Source organism: Mastomys coucha, unplaced genomic scaffold (assembly GCF_008632895.1).
Source record: "Mastomys coucha isolate ucsf_1 unplaced genomic scaffold, UCSF_Mcou_1 pScaffold21, whole genome shotgun sequence".
Taxonomy (NCBI): domain Eukaryota; kingdom Metazoa; phylum Chordata; class Mammalia; order Rodentia; family Muridae; genus Mastomys; species Mastomys coucha.
In genome coordinates this window covers 152,081,531-152,103,570 of record NW_022196904.1, presented here as the reverse complement: position 1 = coordinate 152,103,570, position 22,040 = coordinate 152,081,531, and the positions used below count along the sequence as shown (strand labels likewise).

Genomic DNA, 22,040 nt, shown 5'->3' with positions numbered 1-22,040 from the left:
TTTTCGTAGGAATAAATGCAGTCATATGACACATTGTATTTTTAGTCTGGTATCTTTCATTTATCATGTTTTTGGTTATGTTACACACATGGGTCATAATTTATTGCACAGAAAGAACAGCTCATTGCATGCATTTAATTTCCTTTGTTTATTCATTCACTGGTGAATGATATATTTCTCCAATGTTTTAGTTATTTTGATAATGCGACTGTATTTACTTGAATGCTGTTTGTGGACTCATGCTTTTGTTTCTTTGTGTAGATAAGTCAGAGAAGAGTTACTAAGTATGTGCCTACCATTTTAGCAAGTTACTGGTGTCCAGAGTGGTTGGGCATTAAAAGTTTCCACAGTAGGACTTAAGGATTAATACTCATCCACATCTTTAACAGTTGACATTCTTAGACTTTTTGATTTTAGTATTCTCTCTCGAAGTTATAATAGCATTTTTTTAAGTTCACATTTTCTTATTACACATTGACAGCATAGTTGCTTAGACCTTGGGGTACAAAGTAAGGTTACAGTATTTTAATATAGAACAAAATGATTAGATCAAGCTAATTAACCTATCACGGACCTCAAATATTTAATAATTTTTATGATGAGAACATTTACTAGCTTAATAGTATTTAAGTGTGCAGTACTCTGTTATTTGGATGTTTCGCAATAGACATAAATATAGATATAAAAATCTTATATATGCTGCCCCTGCCCAAGTGAATCTTTTTGCCCTTTAATTACCATTACTTAGCTCTTCCCTTCCCTGTGCTATGGAAGCTTTATTCCACTTTTTGTCTCTGTGTTTTGTTGATTAGATTGCACATAAGTGAGAACATGTGGTATTTGTCTTTCTGTTTGGCTTAGCAAGCAAGGAGCAGCTAGGAAACAGAGCAGCAGCACAAGGCTTATTATATCAGACAAGGCTGGATTTGTATTTCAGGCAAGGTAATGAGAGGTCTTTTACATCATAGTAACAAAAGAAATATATGCAGTCAGACTCTAATGAGGATTCACTGATGCATCCTTGGGAAATAAAATTAGCAAATTGCTCATTGAATATTATTATTTTTACAGAGACATTAATATTGTTGCTTTATGAGACATTTAAGTTTTATGGGCCTTGAAGTTTGAGAGCCTTGGTTTGCTTTATTTTCTTCAAAGATTTTATTCTAACTTGGCAGGGAAAGAGTTTGACTAATATCAGGAATATTCTGTTTTTCCATTTGTGTCAGGAGACTGATTCACTCCATCCTAGCATAAACAGAAATGTGTGTGTGTGTGTGTGTGTGTGTGTGTGTATGTGTGTGTTTGGGTAACAGTTGTACAGATAACTATGTAGACAATGATAATTACAGATTAATCTATAACAGGGTAACCTAAAGTCAAAGAGCTTAACAACTAGAAGATAATCTACCTGTAACTAATCCTTATTCTAGGAAAGGTGACGTTTACCACCCCTACTTTGCAGTTTGGGAAACTAAGGGGTCCTGAGCTTTGCCATTTTCTTATCCTCAGTTCTTGAGGTAGTAAATGACAGGGCTGGGATTGTTAGCACAACTCTGAAGCTAGAAGTTGTTTCTGTATGTACTGTCAGAGGTCCCTGAAGGAACTAGAATTTTAAGTTAGGAATTAGGAAAATAGGAGAATTTCATACATGAGATTACTGTAGAAATTATCCACTCCATGACCAACATTCTAAAATATGAGGAAAAGTAAGAACAGGGTCTTTGGCTGAGCAAGCCCTAATCAAATTTTCTACCCATGTCATGTGTGCCAGCAGCAACATTTCTGTTCTAATTTTCAGTAGAATTCTCGTGGCTGTTTCTAGAAAATTGATTGGCTTTGTTCAATTCTGTGTCTCCCCCGGGGGAAGGAATAGAAGTGGTTTGATCCCATTTGCTACTTTAATAGTAAATTTGCAGTTTCCAAATCAGCTCCTCAAATGCAAAGGAATTCTTACCTTTCTTGCCTAGGCTTTGACTTAATCATCTGAACAGTGATTTCACAGAAAATTCTTCTCCATATTACAAGTTGAGTCCAGAATCCCACCACACTCCCTCAGAGGAGAAGACATAGCTCTGCATTCTGACTTTCAAAGACACACCAGGAAGAAAAGCTGTGTAGTGACAATTCTGGAGTTTTTGGTTTAAGAAACACAAGTATAAGAATATATTTTCATTTTAATCCCAGGTATGGGATATGGGACTTCTTCAAATTGTCCACAGCAGCTGATTATGATTTGCCTTGTGCTCTGGCAGGGGAGTGATTTTGCCAGATGCAGGTAGTTTCGGTGATTGTGTGATGCTTAGAATTCCAGGGCATCTTCAGAAGGTATATAAATGATCAGGCCCTGAGAGATGGGGCTGGTGTGGTTTGGTTGTTAGTTGTTGATGGTCGCAGTTTGTTAAGTAATTATGCGCAAATACAAGAAGAAATTAGATATCATGATGGTGAAGATCATGCTTGCCCCAAGGATCTCGATGCTACTAATCAACAGGAAGTAGTTTAATAATAACGTTGCTCCTGTCTGACCTGAACAATATTCAGGAATCTCTTTCTTTTCCCCTCTCTCTCTTTTTCTCTCTTATCTAGAGGTTTGAAAGGGTAGAGGAGGTCGAGGGTGCTGGAAGAACTCACAAAATAGCCAAAGGCCACTGCTACAAAGTGTGCTAAGGTCTAGGGTAGAGATGACGGATAGATGAACAGTTAGGCGATGGCTTAGATTATTTCTTCCATGGCAATTTAGCTAGGCCTTTCTACCCAGACAAAGGAAGAAAAGAAAGTCCTTATTCTGCATTTACAAAACATTAAAAGCAGATGCAAGTATGACCTCTTGTGGTAGAAGAATCCACTAAATAAAAAGGGTTAGAAAACCTGGTAAGTTAGTGGAACATTCTAAGTAGCTTCTAATTTACTAAACCTCATTTGGGAATCTTGTAACTCCAATTCTAGCATAGCTCTGTCACTTGGAAGCATTTTCCTCAACTTATCAATGTCTCTAATTAGTAGTAGACAAGTATCATGTGACACGTGAGAGTAACCAGTTTTATGATTCTCAGAGTCACAAATTATCATCTACTGAGCAAGATAGTTTTGATCCTTTTATTGAGCACTAAATGATAGGTCTTACTTTTCAGGAGGGAAATCTATTTTATTAAAATTGCAAGAAATAGACTATCTAATATATATGCTCTAAACCAAATAGGCAGAAATGTTATAACTGGAATTAGCAGAAATATAAAAATTAATTTAAGTCTGTGTTAATCATCATTCTGTCACTACAAGAGAATATTAATTGATATAGAGATTATTAATTTATATAGAGATAATTACTATAGAGGAAAGGTTTATTTTGTTTATTGTTCTGGAGAGTCTGTTTCAAAGTCAGATAGCCCTGTGGCTCTGGGCATCTGATGACAATGGTAGGGAGTGGATTGCGGAACAAACTACTCAGCTCATGCCTCAAAGGAAAAAGAGGGAGAAGAGACAGCATGCCTGAAGAATTTTCTCTCTGGTGTTTATCACAAGCAGCTCCCTTTGAGACTATCTCCTACCAGTATCAGACTGAGGACGTTTAACACATGGGCTTTGAGGGGAGGGGACAAGATACGGACTGCAGCCATTTGTCACAAAGACGATATCTCTGTTGACAGGATACCTCAAGACACAAGGATGAGGTGGGGAAAGGGGAGAGACCATAGCTTCAATATCATAGCAAGGAGAAGGAAGAAAGGGCAAGGTAGAATTTGGAAGGTGCTTAAGCTGACAACAGACACTGAGATCACAGCATTGAGGAAACATGCTTAGAATAAAAGGGAATGCAGTCAGCTTTTCAGTCTGGGAGCATCTTGTAGAGTGTGGATAGTTAAACAATGAGTTGACTTTGCCTTCCATTTTCCATGGGTCATAAGGATGTGGGAGTTAGAAGGAGACTTTAAAAGGTCAGGAGAGAAGAGATAGCATAATCATAAAAATTAAATTTGACATTTAACATTACATTTTATCTTCATAACCAGACTTCAAGATAGAAGCTATTAATAATTTTACAGTTGCCAGAGACAACACATATAATTAAGGAATGCACTGAAATTCTAACTGAAATCTGATGGACTTTCATGTCAAGTAGGGTGTTTTACTTAAACATCTCATCTCAAGCCTGGTTGGCTCTGTTATATTCCTGCCTTGAAGCTTGTCTTCAAAAGACCTTGGTTTGCAATAGTAGGAATGGTTATAGATAGTGATTGGGTTTTTTTTGTTTGTTTGTTTTTCTTTTTCTTTTTCTTTTTTGTTTTGTTTTTCAAGACAGGGTTTCTCTGTGTAGCCCTGGCTGTCCTGGAACTCACTCTGTAGATCAGGCTGACCTCGAGCTCAGAAATCTGCCCGTCTCTGCCTTCCAAGTGCTGGGATTAAAGGCATGTTCCACCACTGCCCGGAATCATCTCTTTTAAATAACCTTTCAGAGTAACTATGCTTACTTTGGGATGCAGCTCATGTCAGTTTCTTCTTTTCTTATTGTATTGACCACACTCTGAGAGATTTTTGTGTCATCCATGTAGAATAATATGTACTATATTTCAATAGTTCAAATGCATCTTTATTTTCAGAGAGTCAATTTTAAAAGGCAAATAGCTTTAGGATTCATAAGAAATAGGCAACAAAACTATAATACATGAGAGGGTATTTTGAGGGAAATTCTTATGGAGAAGAAAGAAGAAGGAAGCAAAAGCTAGATAAATAAAGTATCCATAAATCAGGGGTGGATCTGACAGCTGCAGAGGAAGCTGAAGAGGAAAGACTATTTGGGAGAATCTGTATCGCTCCACTGTCTTAGGGTTTCCATTGCTGTGAAGAGACACCATGGCCAAGTCAACTCTTACAAAGAAAAACATTTAATTGAGCTGGCTTAGAGTTTTGGTCCATTATCATCATGGTGGAAAGCATTGACACTGTCTAGACCTGCCTCCACAGTGACATACTTTCTCCAACAAGGCCACAATTACTGCAAAAGGGCCACACCTGAATATTGCCACTCCCTGTGGCCAAGCATTCAAACACATGAATCTCTGGGGGCCATTTCTCTTCAAACCACTATATCCACCATAACTTGGTTCTATCGTAGATGTCCCATATATTTAATTAATGGATTGGCATTGTACACTGTATGTGGCCTCAGTATGAAGCATCATGTTGCACTCTGGTGGACGGATCCAGAGTGGGAAAGCTGGAGGCTGCTGTCTTTAGAAGATGATCTAAGCAGCATCCCTCTGCCCAAGGACCTGTTGGCCTGGGAAATCACTTTACCTCCTTCAGTTTAGATCAGAGCACTTAGTACCTCCATTGCTGAACTTTAACAGGCTTAAAATACAGGCAACATGAATGTTTTGGCATAGCCATTGTTTGGGCTTAGTCCAGGACTAGGTCAGCAAAGCTACATAATTCTTCTCTAGTGACATGACCCAAAACAGCTGGCTAAGCTTCTTGTGCAGCGAAACAAACCTGTAAGTTTCCATTTCCATAGAGATGTAGGTCTTCCCTTAGCTATTCTATGACTGGAAGAGGTGAGGATCTTCTCATCTGAGTGAGTGTATGATGATATTCTCGTAGCCTGTGCAGAGCAGGGTAGAATGTTGTCCAGGCACATGGTGACAGATTAGCAGTATCAGGGATGTTCCTCCTTGGCTAACATGTTTGCTTCATTTCCTCAATATCTAGTGCAACTTACTCAATAGGCTCATTAAAGGAAGAGACAACTAAAACCCCATTTTACATTCTAAATTTTTCTCTTGGTTCATTAGTTTCTTCTCCTGCTACTCTTAAGACGTCAGTAAAAATCTGCATAACTGGTGAGAGAGATTCTTCAGTCCGCTTTTAGATTTCATGTTGGCCAGGACTTGTGGAATTGGGGATGTCACACCCTATCATGGCTTCCTTTACTTTAGTAACAAATACCAGAGTCTATCACGTCAGTCAAGCCACACCTGGCTAGACAAAGAATAGGCTTCCTGGGGATGGACAGCTTTGAAAGATGGTGCCTGCTGTACTTACATCAGGACAACAGGATTCTTTCTATGTGTGTAATAACAAAAATGAGTCTCCTTTTGTATCATTCTGCAGACATTCGATAAGCATTTTCCAGGTGACAGGCCTTAAACAAAGGTGAGCAAAGTCTTAACCAAATCTCTGTCTTCAGGAATAGAAAACTTTAGCAGAGCAGTCAAATGACACCAAAAATGTAACAACCATACCAACTGCTCTGAAAGAGGCATCTAGTATTGGAAGAACTGTAGTAGGGAACCTGGTAAGGGAAAGAGGTGAATGGAAGGAAAAGCTATTTCTGAGAAAATAACCCTTGAACTGCTCTCTTCAGAGTCTGCATGACGTCCTGACCTGAGAAAGGTGGGACCTTCTAGTATGTAGAAGAGAATAGCAACTATCTTATGGTGGGGAGAGAAGAGAATATTAAACCATGTGAGATCCTCTCGAGTCCAGAACGTATTTTTCTCCCTTAGAGTAACTCAAAGTAGTTTAAGCAGGTTATTGAGTCATGACATCGTCGGGCTTAAATTCTGAGAGGCACAGGGACTGAGCAGATTAAAGGTGGGCAAGCTGATTAAGAGGAGAGAGGAGGGGAGTCCATCAGTATATTCTTATCAGAAAAGCTGAATTCACCTGGAACTGCTCGCTCATATTTAAACACCAATATATTAGATTATAACCCCACATCCTATTAATGTATGTTTACAAATTTAAAAGTCGACCAACCAGCAAGATTCCTTCATATGATTTTTTTCAAATGTTCTGTACATTTTTTCCAATGTACAGAACAAAGGGAAAGCATGTGTGTATCTGTGTATGAGTATGTGTGTACATGTGTAGGTATGTAAGTGTGCATGCATGTGCGTGTGTCCAGAGATCAAAAGCCGAGCCTTATATATCTTGTACATGTATAGGTAAATGCTCTGTCACGAAGCTACTTCTCCAGCTGATGGAAAGAAACTAATCAGTAATAGATCTTTCCATCACTGAGATCCTCTCAATTTTTTTAGATATGAGTTTAAGATGATGTAGACAAACTAGGTTTTTTTTTGGAAGTTTAGTGTCTCTCAGATACTTTTTGATGTTTTAATTCATAATATTGAACATAAAATTATAGTTGTCATGTTACTGTGTTTTATTAAAATGAATAAGCAGAGAGCTGGCATCTAGAGATGAATGATTTAGGTGGCAATCTAAAGATGCTTATTCTGACTGAGGGCTGCTAATGATCACTGAAAGCGATTTATTTATTGACTCAGCCATTGCCAAACAAATCAAATGGGAGAAACTGGAGTGCCGAAGCAATGAACATGTTCTCTGCCCATGGCGATGCTGCAGTCTAATTGGTTGTGAAAACCAACAGTCATTATGCAATGCTATATTTTCAAATGATCAGATCTATCTTTTGGACATATTAAAGTGCAATGCTGTTTCTTTATGGGTCCAATGTTCAGGTTTGCTGGAATTTTATTATATAGAGTTTTGAGAGAAGTGTGTAAAATGGTAGTTATTTCCTATCTGAGTTTTGACTACTTTGTTTGGAAAGGAGAAGCAGATAGCCATAAAAAAAAATCCCATGTTCATTGCTTATAGAGACCTCATTAGAGGACCAATCTGAGACCCATAGCTGAATGGTCTTACCAATATCCAACTATTAATTAGGCTACTTCACCCTGATGTATGCTTATTCCCTAGAGAAGGGAGTTACCTTTGAGCTGAACCAGCCCATGAAATTTCAGTTTACCAAGCAGTGAAGTCATTGCAACTTTCCCAACTGGATAGAGAAGAGGAATAGAGGAGGGCTGTTAACTCCTGGAGCCCAGTGTACCTGAAGATCCTGACAGAGTGTTTCTCTTTAAGAACTGGCTCTTGACAAGTCAACAGAAGCCACAGCTTAGAAAGACAATTTCAGTATGCTCAGAGACTGTATCCAAGTGATAGCAGATGGCACAGAAGGGTCTTGAAGCATTTTGCAAACACATAAAGATACCTAATAAAGACCCTTGTGATTATAATTGCATGTGTGTGTGTGTGTGTGTGTGTGTGTGTGTGTGTGTGTGTGCGTGCGTGCTCCCATGCATGCACGTTTGTGGATGTGTGACCTTAGAAAAATGTACTTGTTTTTGTTAGTGTCTGTATATTTGCCTGCTTCTCTATATATGCACCTTGTGTGTACAGGTGCCCATGGAACCCCGAGAAGGCATCAAGTTCCTTGGAATTGGAGTTTCAGGTGGCTATGAGCTACCTGATATGGGTGTAAAGAACTAAACTAAGATTTCTGCAAGAGCAACAAGTGCTCTTAATCACTGAACCACCTCTTCAACAACCAAGGGGAGGAAAATGCAAGTACTTTCTACAAAATGCACGAGTTATGTATAATACAGTGAAATTAATGGAAGAAATGCCATCATGGGATTCACATCCACTCCAGTTGGAATCTTACCACACACTACCTTTAAGATGCCAGACAACCTCCCTGACCTCTTGACAGCCACATGTAAAATATTTTACTAATAACATACCAGGCTGGTAGAAAAACTAAATTAAATTCTGTATCCTAAGCACCCTGTAGATGTTTTAAACACCTACTTTGAGTACCTAGCTCAAGAAAATATTCTTTTGTTGGAGGGAAAAAATATAAATGCTCCAAAGATAAAAATCTGATACGGGCAAGTCGGACTCCAAAGAAAGAAAGATGTCTCAGCATCTCTGGGCTGCTCAGGAGACAGACAAACAAGGGCATCGATCCACAGGTAGACAACCAAACAAATAGTTTTTGTCACAGCTTTGAGGAATGGAGTCTTTGATGCTAATCTGCTAAAGAAATAGTCTGTGGAGGCTAAGCCCTGCTTTATTTCTTTAGTACACACAGTATGCATCAAGAATGATGTAGCAAGTTTCACTATGGTAGGACATAGAGTATAGGTCAGGAGTAGTTTAACTGTGTCATATGCTAATATTATTTTGAGTTTTTAGAGAAGCCTCTGTACTTATTTCCAAGTGGCTACATGGATTTATAGTTTCACTGTAGTGAACAAGGAGTCCTTTCCCCATAGCCTTGCTGGTATTTGTTGTCACTGATGTTAGCCACAGATGAACAAGCAAGAAAGATGGGGTGTATACACCATGGGATTGTATTCAGCTGTAAAGAAAGATGAAGTGACAATATTCAGAGGCAAATGAAAAGAACTGGGAAGTATTCTGTTAAGCAAAGTTTTGAGACTCAGAAAGATAAATATGTGTATGTTTGTGTGTGGGTGTAAGAACCAGGAAAGCGGAAAATGTGGTCTTAGGATAGGGATGGGGAGGACAAGAGGAGGATTATAGAATACATATAACATGAAGCTTACAAAGTAGCCAGTGGGGAGAAAGGGGACTAGACAGAAGGAGACCTGGGAACAGGGAAGGGCTGGGGAAGACAATAGAGACAATGAAAGAAAATGTCACAGAGAAGCTCATTACCCTGTATGCTAATTAAAATGCTAGCAACAAAATAAACAAACAAATAAGAGCTCTGCAATGTCTGGTTTAGGTTTTGGGTCTGCATTTCTATAAGAACAAAGGAAGCTTAGAGGTGAACAAAGCATTGAGTGGGAGACAGTGGGTCTGAGAAGGAACACAGAGGCTCCCAGCTATTGTCCATAAGGATCAGGCTGTTCTATGACATTAACTGAGAGGCTCGCCTCCACATTCTTTGTTTCTTTTAGATAGTAAGTGATTTTGCTCTTCTCTTTCAGTCATATTCCCAATCTTCTTAATTAATTGGAAGAGGTAAAAGATTTAAAAACAAACAAACAAACAAACAAAAACAATCACCCCCCAAAAAAACCCCAAAACCAAAAGCCCAACTTGGTGTGGAAATGTAGACAGACTCGGTTCTTGCAGAACAACCACCTCCTTCAGTGACATGCTTCATAAAACCTACTTCATTGTCTACCAGTTGTAACTTTGTGGCATTTTTCTGGCCACAAAATAGTTGTTCAGCAGTTACTATAAATTAAAGAGTTGCTAAAAATGGTGAAATTTAAATTTTACCATCCTGGGGATAGAGTTTTGTCTTTCACAAGGACTATTTATTTAGAATTATATGAAATTATTGATACTTCTAATGTGGATATTTTGCTTACAGAACTTTTTTTGGAGATATTTCTTTTTTTATTAGATATTTTCTTTATTTATATTTCAAATGATATCACCTTTCCCAGTTTTCCCTCCAGAAAACAAAACAAAACTAAACTCAACAAAAACCTTCTGTTCCCTCCCTCCTCCCCCTGCTCACCAACCCACCCTCTCCTGCTTCTTGTATTCCCCTACAATGGGGCATAGAGCCTTCACAGGACCAAGGGCCTCTCTTCCTGTTGATGACCTACTAGGCCATTCTCTGCTGTACATATGCTGCTGGAGCCATGAGTTCCACCATGTATACTCTTTGGTTGGTGGTTTAGTTCCTGGGAGCTCTGAGGGTACTTGTTAGTTCATATTGTTGTTCGTCCTAAGGGGCTGCAAACCCTTCAGCTCCTTGGGTCCTTTCTCTAGCTCCTTCAGTGGAGACCCTGTGATCCGTCCAATGGATGGCTGTGAGCCTCTACTTCTGTATTAGTCAGGCACTGTCAGAACCTCTCAGGAGACAGCTATATCAGGCTCCTGTCAGTCAGCACCTGCTGGCATCCACAATAGTGTCTGGTTTTGATGATTGAATATGGGAAGGATTCCCAGGGGGAGCAGTCTCTGGATTGTCCTTCCTGCAGTCTCTGCTCCATAGTTAGTCTCTGCAACTCCTTCCATGAGTATTTTGTTCCCCTTTCTAAGAAGGAATGAAGTATCCACACTTTGGTCTTCCTTCTTCTTGAATTTCTTGTGGTTTGTGGATTGTATTTTGGGCATTCCGAACTTCTGGGCTAATATCCACTTATCAGAGAGTGCTTACCATGTGTGTTCATTTGTGATTGGGTTACCTCACTCAGGATGACATTCTACAGGTCCATCCATTTCCCTAAGAATTTCATAAATTTATTGTTTTTAATAGCTGAGTAGTACTCCATTGTGTAGATGTACCACATTTTCTGTATCCATTCCTCTGTTGAGGAGCATCGGGGTTCTTTCCAGCTTCTGGCTATTATAAATAAGGCTGCTATGAACATAGTGGAGTATGTGTCCTCATTACATGTTAGAGCATCTTTTGGGAGTGTTATAGTTTTGTCCTTAGGTAGCACTATGCCCAATTTCCGGAGGAACCACCGAACTGATTTCCAGAGTCGTTGTACCAGCTTGCAATCCCACCAGCAATGGAGGAATGTTCTTCTTTCTCCACAACCTCACCAGTATCTGCTGTCACCTGAGTTTTTGATCTTAGCCATTCTGACTGGTGTGAGGTGGAATCTCAGGGTTGTTTTGATTGCTTGAAGAACTCATAAGGAGCACACTAATCTGGTTTTCTCTTCTATTGTGTTGTATCTGCCAAATTCTGAGTTCTCAGTAAATATTACATAAACACACAGGTTAATTCCTAGTGACAAGATAATCAAAACCTTCTAGCTTTCTCCCTTTTTGTGGTGATACAGGGGTGACTATGGACCAGAGCAATTACAGTCTTCATGACTGGTTTTATTTAATAACACACAAACATACTGCCCAGAACTAGAAAGGAATTTTCTGTGCTGATTTGAAGCTTGGTTGTGGCTGTAGTTTATCTGTCACAGATTTAGGGGTGGAGCGGAGAATTCTCCCGCAGGGAAATCAGGGCTCACTAACAGAACAACTGAATATAGCCCTGGCTGGCCTAGGAGCCATTGCTATTTTGGTCACTTCCAGATGTGCACTGCTATAATTTAAAGCTGTTAAGGAAAGGGGAAAGAAATGTGGCTTGCCCACTGCATAGCTGGGGAGGATGTTCCTCTTCTAGGACTCTCATCTCATATTAAACCATCACTATACTCCTAAGATGGATTTGTTTGTAAAACTTTTGAAATTAAAATTGAATTTAACAATGCTCACGTATATACTTGATTGCATGGGTAGCCATAGGTGAATGGAAGGAAGCTTTACGAATAATCAGCTCTGTCATGTCCCCCTCCCCCATACACATAAGCATCAAGAAGACTGTCCCCTACATTGGTACAATCTATTATCTATGAAGTGACTGCTTTGAACGTATGTTGAATGGGACATGCTGTAGATGAGCCAGCTGCCTGTAGTAGCTGTTGTACTTACCTAGCCAGCTACTCTTGATGCTCTCTGTTCTCTTCTCATGCTGTTTCAGGATGTCTTCTTAACCCTGCTGATATTGTGATTATGGATTATAAAAGATGTCAGTCTATAATATTTATGGTTATGGAGAGGAAACACTTTGAAACCTTTTCAAAAAATAAGATGTTGAAGGACCATTTCCTGTTAGATTGATGATGATGACATGTCTCATTTCTTTCTTTCCCTGTGAAAATATGGTGCTAATGTAATCCACATCTTGGGAGACAGAAAGCATGGGAGAATTAAGTATCTCAGTAGTCATATGCATGGTGTGTGGGCAAAATACTGCCTCATGCTACAGAACTCTTTCAAGGTTGAGTTCGTTCACCTGAAAAATATGAATCAGAGTAGCAGCTACTGAATATTCATATGTGTTAGTCGAGGGGCAATGTTGTGGTAAACAACTTCTCCATTATCTAAGTTGTGAGCTAACCAGAGGAAACAATAAAGTTAAACCAGGTGTGAAAAGTGCAGTATCTTTTATGGAAAAGTAGGTTTCACAGCCAGACCTTGTGCCCGTGCAGGTGTCCATTTGCATGGGCAGACAAAGCCAGTGTGTGCTTCCAGAGGGGCAGCATGAGATCTCTTTGATCACAGCCGCTCTACCCTCAGACTTGCTTCTGCTCCTTGGGCTGCAGTGACGAAATCTGAAGAAGACTGGGGACGTTATACTTAGAGAACTTATATTTCAGGAAAGAAACATTAGGGTGAGAAAGAATGCAGGACCCAGAAGCAACAACTTCTCAGGGTTCATTAGACAGCTCTGTAAGAAGAAAGAATGTGTGCTACTAAATTATCAACAAAATATATTAGCTGATACTGTTACTGGAGTGAGTCTTACAGAATGTAGGGGTTGCATAAGGAAATGGGTAAGGGCTAGTTGCTAAGAAAAATAAATGGTGTAGAAAATGATATGTGTTGTCCCATGCTTATAAAAAATAAATAAAGAGCTGAGGATGTAACCTTTAAACTGAACCAGAGGTCAAGTGTCTGGTCTCATCAGATTCTGTTCTCATTGTCCTGACACAAAGAAACCAGCACTGTGGCTTAGGACAGGCAAGAAGAGACCTCAACTAGATGAATATAAAACAACTTGGCATGCAGGAGGGAGCCAGAAACTCCCACCAGCACACAGTCTCCCCACATGAAGATTTCTGTATCATTGGCATTTTGCCCATTTACCCTATTTGATTTCTTATTAGACACAACATTAGCCCCCTTACTCCTTAATAGAAGTTTATATTAATTGTTTAACTCCAAATACTCTGATAGGTTGAATTGGTCAGGGTAATAACCAATAACCAATATATATATGGAAATACAGTTTACATTTGCATTTTATATGTAAGTCTTTATATATTACACATAATTTAAAAATTAAGAAAACCTATAGAAGGTTATTTATAATTCACTCATATAATATATATTTCGATAATCATTTTACAAAATTGACCCACAGTTATCAAGGTTGAGACATCCCATACTTTTCCATCTAAAGGCTAGAGACCTCTGATGCCTAGATTAAGTCCAAGTATCATGAGCACTTGGAAACTCACTTTGTGAGCTGCGTCTGAAGGCAGGAGGTTCTGAGAAGATATGGCCCAGCTCAAGCATTGTGACAGGAAAGCAGAAGGGGGCACATTTCCCCTATGTCCATCATTCTACTCAGGCTCTCATTGGATGCCATGTTCTGATGCTGGGAACAATAACTTGCTTTACTAAGTTTACCTACACCAATGCTAATCTCATCAGAAACACTTCCAATGACACACCAGGAACTGTTTAGCAGGATTTCCAGGGACCATTGACCCAGAGACTTAACCACCACAGATGGGCTTCATTTCTTAAGATAAAGATTTGAAGGACTAGATCTCTAGAATACAGAGGGGCAGATGGTTATTTGCCTATAGCCCTTACATCTCATCTTGCTCTAGTTAAATCCCCAAACTCATTTGAGATGTGTGTGTGTGTGTGCATGTGTGTGTAAATATTTTATTTTCTGCTGGCTCTTATGGTATAAAAACAAAAGTTGAAAAAGTAGTTTTCAGACCTTGTTAGCATCATGTTTGAGCTAGCCATCATCTTTAAGTCAGTTTTCTTAATTCCTCTCTTCATTCTCCTTCAGGACTTATTAGCCACGGTGCTTTCCCCCTTTTCTCTCTATGTTGTTGTGCCTCCATTTCTTCCTCCTACGCTGGTAGATCTTACAGTCCTACCATTGGGTTGATATAAATGATATCTAAGACAACCAACTGGCTTTTGTAAGAGTTTCAAAAGTAAGTCACCTGATTTCAAAAAAAAAAAATACCCCAAACTGTCCAATTATTTCACAAAGCAAAACAGTTACCTGATTCTCAAAGAGAAGTGAGACAGGAGCTAGGGAGTGCATATGTGATATGATGTTATGGAAAGAATGCTTCAGGATTGAAGTGTGAGAGAGAAAGGCAATAGTAGAGAAAGTAGCATAAGAATACTTTCAGGTTCTATGTGCAAGAAGGGGAACCATTTGATGACATCAAGAGATAGTGATGTACTCGGGCAGATAATTTGGGGGAGGGGGACTATGTACTGCCCAGATGAATATGGCTGTTATGAAGAGTGGTATCAGTATGCCCAAAGGATGGCCATTGGTTCCAATATCATCTCTCCTGCTTACTTGTACTAAGAGACGTCTGAGACACAACCTCAATGGTTAAGGGGGAACTGATCTAGTTATGTCTGAAGTGACAGGAAATGGACACTCAGTGCAAGATTTTAAGGAGGCACAACTGAGAGTTCCCCTACATGTATGTCATGTAAATTCTTTAAGTGGTACCATGACAATTGTTTTGATTTTTAACTCAATAGACATTTTACAGCTCCACATTGGAGACAGCCAACACTTGGTTAAAATTTTATCTATTTAGATGTCTCTGAAGTTCAGCTGAATCAAGAAGCTGCCAATCAAAATGACAACTGAAACATTAACTCTATGACACAAAACAATAGGGCTCATGTCAGACTGTGAACTCAGTCGAAATTAATGTCACTCTATTATTTTATTTATTTATTTTTTTAAATTTCATTTCATTTTATTTCATTTCTTTCTTTTTTATACTGTTTTTTAAAAATTTATTATTATTATTATATAATAATAATAACATATTATTATATGTTAAGTACACTGTAGCTGTCCTCAGACACACCAGAAGAGGGCATCAGATCTCATTACAGATGGTTGTGAGCCACCATGTGGTTGCTGGGATTCGAACTCAGGACCTTTGGAAGAGCAGTCAGTGCTCTTAACCGCTGAGCCATCTCTCCATTTTTTTTTTTGGGTTTTTTTTTTTTTTTTACTAATTCACTTTACAACCTGCTCACTGTTCCTCTCCTGGTCACCCCTCCCACAATCCTTCCCCCATCCTCTCTCCCCTCTTCAGAGTAGGTGTGTATCTCCCCCTAACTCACACTCTGACACTTCAAGTTTCTGCAAGGCTAGTTGCTCGCTCTCCCTCTGAGGCCACATAAGGCAGCCCAGCTAGTAGAACATATCCCACATACAGGTAATAGCTTTTGGAATAGATCCCACTCCAGTTGTTCAGGACCCACATGAAGGTTAAGCTACACATCTGTTACATATGTGCAGGGAAACCTAGGTCGAACCTATGCATGTTCTCTGGTTGGTGGTTCAGACTCTGAGAGCCCCAACCATCCAGATTAGTTGAGTCTGTTGGTCTTCTGTGGACTTCCTATCCCTTTTGGGGCCTGCAATCCTTCCTTCTATTCTTCCACAAGAGTCCCCAAGCTCTATCCACTGTTTGACTGTGGGTGTCTGTATCTGTCTAAGTCAGCTGTTGGATAGAGCCTCTTAAAGTCCATTTTTTCCTTTGTGTAGCTCTTCACAACATCTTCTAAGTGGTTTTGTTGTTGGATTTTAGGGCCTGGCACAGTACTCTGTCCTCTTTTATGGCTATTACGACAATAAACGCACGATTGGATGGCTGAACTTCCGGCTACCTCTTTCTTACTTCCTGGTGGGGATTATGTGCATTGGATACAGCTTTCTAGTTGTCCTCAAAGCGTAAGTTTTTAATCTAATTTATGGAATCCATCAGAATCATTTTGGGAACTGGATATAATTTTGATAGTATTTCATGTTTAAAGAATGATAAGTGTATAAGAGGTAAATCTACACTGATGTTAAATTATTGCATCGTCAAAACAAAAGTATTTGACACAAACACAGGCCTTTGGGGCACTCCACAAGGTCAGAAGGTGGCAAGCACACAAGGCTGGGAATACAATCAGTGGTAGAGTACTTGCATATCATGTGGAAGGCCCTGGGCTCTGCCTCCAGGCCTGAATAAAAAGCCATTACCTAGGACTATGCTTTGCATTAATAGACCTGTGGCAACTAAAATAATATTCTGGAAAGTGAATTCAAATTGCTTAAAATTCAGATTATCTAAATTCAAAGCATTGAATAAGGCAAGCACAATAGATGTGAAATGTTTTTAGTTGTAATACAGAGAAAATAAATGTATTTTGATAATATAATTCACTTAATGAGTATTAACATTTCACCATATTATCCACATAAAATTATTATTGCAATATTCTATGTCTTCTGGGTACAGCTACTAGGTCATTAATGTCTGTTGTACTGCCCATGGATCGTATTTCTGGTGCTTGGAAAACTCTTGCTCCTTGAGAGTTCACGTTGGTAAAGATGTTCCTAGAGGTATGGCCATTTTTTCAAGTTTGCCCAAAGATACCATTTTATATGGTGGTAGGTACTAACTCCACTTTCTTTTCTCAAAATTATTCATATTTGAGCCAGGCCAGTCTGATTTTGGACCTCCTTTTGTCATGGAGCTTTGGTGGGTTGTTACATGATTAAGTGATTGAGAGTACTGGCTCTATCAGGACATCCATGGCTTCCACTCCCACTGCTAACATTGGAAACAATATTTGGTAGAAGAATAGATGATATCTGAATGTTTGTGTCATGCATGTCATGATACATGTTGTCATGATACCATGTTGAAATCATTTGTCATGTTTTCTATTGCCACCTCCTACTCGAATACTCTGTACTATTGGGAGAGTAGTGGATTTATGGGAGTCATCACTTGAATAGATAGGGATCTGTCTTAGGGTTTCCATTGCTGAGAAGAGGCACCATGACCAAGACAATGCTTATAGGAGACAACTGGGGCTGGCTTCAGAGGTTCAAAGGTTCAGTTTATTATCATCATGACAAGAAGCATGGTAGGGTCCAGGCAGACATGGCACTGGATAAGGAGCCAAGAGTTCTACATCTTGATCTGAAAGCAGTTACAAGAAGACTAACTACTAGGCAGCTAGGAAGAGGGTCTCAAAACCCATCCCCAAAGTGACATACTTCCTCATAATAGGGCCACTCTCTGGACCAAGCTTATAGAAACCACCACAGGACCTGACTACTAAAATCAAGGAGGGTATATAATAATATTCACCACCCTCACTCATAAAGCGGGAGGAAAATCTACTTTAAATGATTTAAGTTAGAAAGTAAAATAAAAAAGAAACCATTTTGAGCATTCAAAGTAGAATTTCTTTGTTAGCCCAGGACTCTCCTGCTTTAGGTCTGAAAGTCATGGGAATTCTTGACAAATGAGTGGTTGGTTGCCTTAATTTTACACCATCTCCTCTCTTTTCCTCCCTTTTCAAAGATCCGAAGCCCTTATCATAAATGCAATACATACGTTTTAAAGACAGTCCAGCACTTATGAGTTCAGGCTCACTGTGGATAGGAAACCATCAGTTTATCTATAGTGTTTGAAGCTAAGACTATCAAACTAAAAGTGATTTACTTCTCAAATCTAGATGTTCTTACCCAAAGAAATTCTATAAGCTAAAATATCTAGATTTAACTGGCATAGCTCACATCTATCAAACTGCTAGAAAGAGCTGAATAATTCATCGAAGGCATGCTGAATGAGGAGCATAAGCCACACTAGCCCGGAAGGCTTTCCCAAGGCTTCCTTACGGCAAGGCTCCCTGACAGTGCCTATATTCACTTCTGTTTAGGAGCCTGGCAATAACAAGTACTCATAGAACAGATGAAAACATCCTTCTGTGCCTTATATTGTCTTCTGTAAGCTGTAAATGATGTTAAAGTTTTCTCTACATATACAAACTTGCATGTATCCTAAACCAACATATACCATAAACTGGTATACGCATAAATACAAGTAGTTTTTGAAATGGGAAAGGTGGTAATATCCATATTTCTGAATCTCTAACAAAATCATAACTTATATTTCAAATAATTATCAGTATTTGCCTAACATGTACTTACCATATATCATTAAAACCTTTAGCTGTTCTATTTTTTATTGTTCTTCTATTTATTTATTTACTTACTTATTTATTTGAGACAGGGTCTCATGTATCCCAGTTGCCCTCAAGTTTCCTTCTTCAAGAGTGATAGAATTAGAAGCATGTACCACCATGCCTGGTTTATGTTCTGCTCAGGATTCAATGCAAAGCCTCATGCATGATAGACAAGCACTCTACTGAGCTCCATCTCCAGAGAAAACCTTTACCTCCTAAACATTACAGAGTAACTCTAATACCATTTTACAGACGATTAAATAAAAGAGGACTGAAGACCATTTGCCCTTAGCACTTGTTTGAAACCAATTTTTGTTTGTATAAGTGAAAAGTTCTCTGTTACCTACTATTTGCCACCTGTGTGCTTCATTTTCCCTTGGACCGTTTTTTTTCCTCTAGGGTGTTTTGTGAAGTGAGCTGAGGACATATCAGTTATTCTCACAGAGTAGATGGAAAATTTATGGTTCAGTGGCTTTATGACCAGGCCAAGCTCACGCAGCCAGAAAGGAGTTTTGAACACCCGTCTCTAAGTGACTCTCCACTCATGGGTCATAAACCCTTGGGGTTATAACAACCCTTTCATAGGGGTCCCCTAAGACCACTGGAAAACAGATATTTAGGCTATGATTCGTAACAGTAGCAAAATTACAGTTATGAATTAACTGGGTTCTGCCTCAGCACATGAGGACCTATATTAATGGGTCATAGCACAAGGAAGGTTGAGAATGATTGCTCTACCTTCATTTTCATTTTCCTAATCTCTGAGGAGGAGTCATCCATCACAAGGTGATAAAGATGTATCTCTAGCTTGTTCTGGGTGGCCTCTTATAATTTTATAATCTTCATTAAAATTATTCTTACTGGGTGGTGGTGGCACACACCTTTAAGCCCAGCACTTGGGAGGCAGAGGCAGGCAGATGTCTGTGAGTTCAAGGCCAGCCTGATCTACAGAGACAGCCGAGAATACACAATAAAACTCTGTTTCATCCTTCCCCCTAATAATAAGTTAAGTAAATAAATAAATAACATCTTATATCCATTTTAAGACCCTTTAGAATTAAAATGCTTTGATATGGCTTTTATGTTAAATTTTCCTTAAAATATCAGCATTTGAGTTGAGCAACACTGATTGTATTGTTTTTAAAATCCAGGCACATAACAACCAAGTTTTTCTATAAATGTAGAAAATTCCTCTATAACATTTCATCCATTTCCACATCTTATTATTCTTTTATAATTGTCAAATTTCTTCCCAATTCACCTTTAAATATTTGTCTGCTAAATATGATAGTGTTATGCTTTATTATTTTAATTTACTTACAAAGTTACTTCCTACTTTGGCAGATTTTTATAATATTGTTGTAATATATTTATACCGTATTTTCATCATAGTATGACAGTATAATCATTTAAGTAGATTTTCAAGAAAAATCATTATGTATATTTTTTAATTTCTATTATTCTTTATTATTATTTGTGACTGAAATTCATGGAGTAGATTCTTAATAAAAAATTTTACCTTCAAAAAAAATATCAGCTTTTCAAACCCAAGTATATTCCAAGACATTTTCATAATATTTCCACCACAGATGATAATGTTTGCTGTTTCTAGTGATGACATCAGACCCTAAGGCTGCCTTTAAAGGCTCTGTGAGAACATGAGAAAGGCTCATGTTCCTTGCCTGTGGGAACATGACCTCCTGGCAGATCCATCATAGCACATGACTGGCTCCTCCTCCTCTCCAAACTACAGTTGGCCTCCTTTCAAAAGTGCTTGGAACAGAAGGGCAATGACGTACGAGAGACCTAAAGTCAGCATGTTCCATTTCATGTCACTGCTTTATGAGCTGGATCTAGACTTAGGAGTTTTAAAATGCAAAATTCTCCTCTCACAAACACCATCCAGGATGAATGGCGAGTATTTACAAAGTGAAGCTGACATTGTCAACCCTTTTTATAATGTCAAGGACAGACTGGAAAGCAATCCCATAGCAAGCCTGTATACAAAAAGCTATTCGTGATGCATATGTTTTCTAGCAAACCTTTTCGCAGCGCCAACTTGGCTTCTATTTTTTTTTTAAAAAAAAAAAACAATTTATAATATCTTTACAAGAACCAATCTAGGGAGCTCTCTAGTGCCTGGGAACTTAATGATGGATAGGATAAAGTCTTTGCTGTCATGGTGCGCAGTGAGGGAAGTGGACTGTAAGCAAGGGCAGCCGCAGTGATTCTGGCCTCAGTCCTGACTTTTCCATTGCATTGTTTTTTTTGTTTATTTGTTTTATTTTGTTTTTTTTTTGTCTGTTTTTATTTTTTATTTTTTTACAATCTAGCCTTTGTCTCAGTCTCTTTTGAAGAGCACAGTTCAGGCAGCTTTGTATATCACCCTTAAAATAATACCTTCTTCTCTTTAGGGGATTTATTTGGTCAGCCTCCTGCCCGCCTCTAAAGGTATTTAAACCCTCAGTATGTAGTAGTTTTTGATCACTACAGAATGAGAAAAATGAGTAATATGAAACCCATACAATTTAAACATCAGTGTTCCCATTGTCTATTTATATGAATAAACCTGTTTAGAGATGTTTTCCAGATGTTGCATTTCCAGTTTACCTGTGTCTGCTGTTTTCTCATTCCTCACCTGCCTTTTCTTCTCCTTTCTGGCTGTTGAATTAAACTCCTGCTTTTACAGGATGACCAAAAATATCGGTGACGATGGCGGTGGCGATGACAACACTTTCAACTTCAGCTGGAAGGTGTTCTGTAGCTGGGACTATCTGATTGGTAATCCTGAAACAGCCGACAACAAATTTAACTCTATCACGATGAACTTTAAGGTGAAGGCACAGACCCCAGAAGCTTATCTTGATTTCTAAGACTAACATAGGGAGGCATTTGACATCAATCATCAAATATCTTGACAGTTATGAGATATATGCTCTCGTCATTGCTGAGGACCACAAGGTGGACATGAGTCTGATTATGACAAAAATATCCTGTGACCTATAACAGCTGTATTTTCATCTCTGGGACTTTTCTTCTCCAAATTTAGTAATAAAATAATTCACTGGGTATTAGAATCAGATCGTTAGGATAATGTGACAGTACTCACCAGCTATTTACAGAAACATGTAGTCTCTGTATGTAAATTGATGCTAAAGAATTGGAAAGTAGCTTTAAAAACAAAACTGGGAGAGCAGGGCATGGTTGCACAGATATGTAAACCCAGTGTTTGGGAGATGGAGGTGGGAGGATCAGGAATTCCAGTATAGCCTCAGCTACAAAGTGAATTTGAGGCCAGTATAAGCTATATGAAATAGTTTCATAAAAATCGAGCCTTACTGGCTTGCCCTTCCTTCAGTCCCTGCTCTCTGCAACTCCTTCCATGGGTATTTGGTTCCCCCTTT

At 38.8% G+C, this 22,040-nt stretch overlaps 1 protein-coding gene across 8 annotated transcripts in view; it reads left to right on the top strand.

The window, feature by feature from the left end:
• Positions 1 to 22,040, top strand: part of Tmc1 (transmembrane channel like 1) — a 184,533-nt gene that overhangs the window by 118,275 nt on the left and 44,218 nt on the right. For all 8 annotated transcript variants that reach the window (XM_031389906.1, XM_031389908.1, XM_031389909.1 and 5 more), the window contains 2 exons: positions 16,197 to 16,339; positions 21,326 to 21,470. In XM_031389906.1, coding sequence (XP_031245766.1) covers positions 16,197 to 16,339; positions 21,326 to 21,470 — 288 coding nt within the window. The remainder of the gene's footprint in view (positions 1 to 16,196; positions 16,340 to 21,325; positions 21,471 to 22,040) is intronic.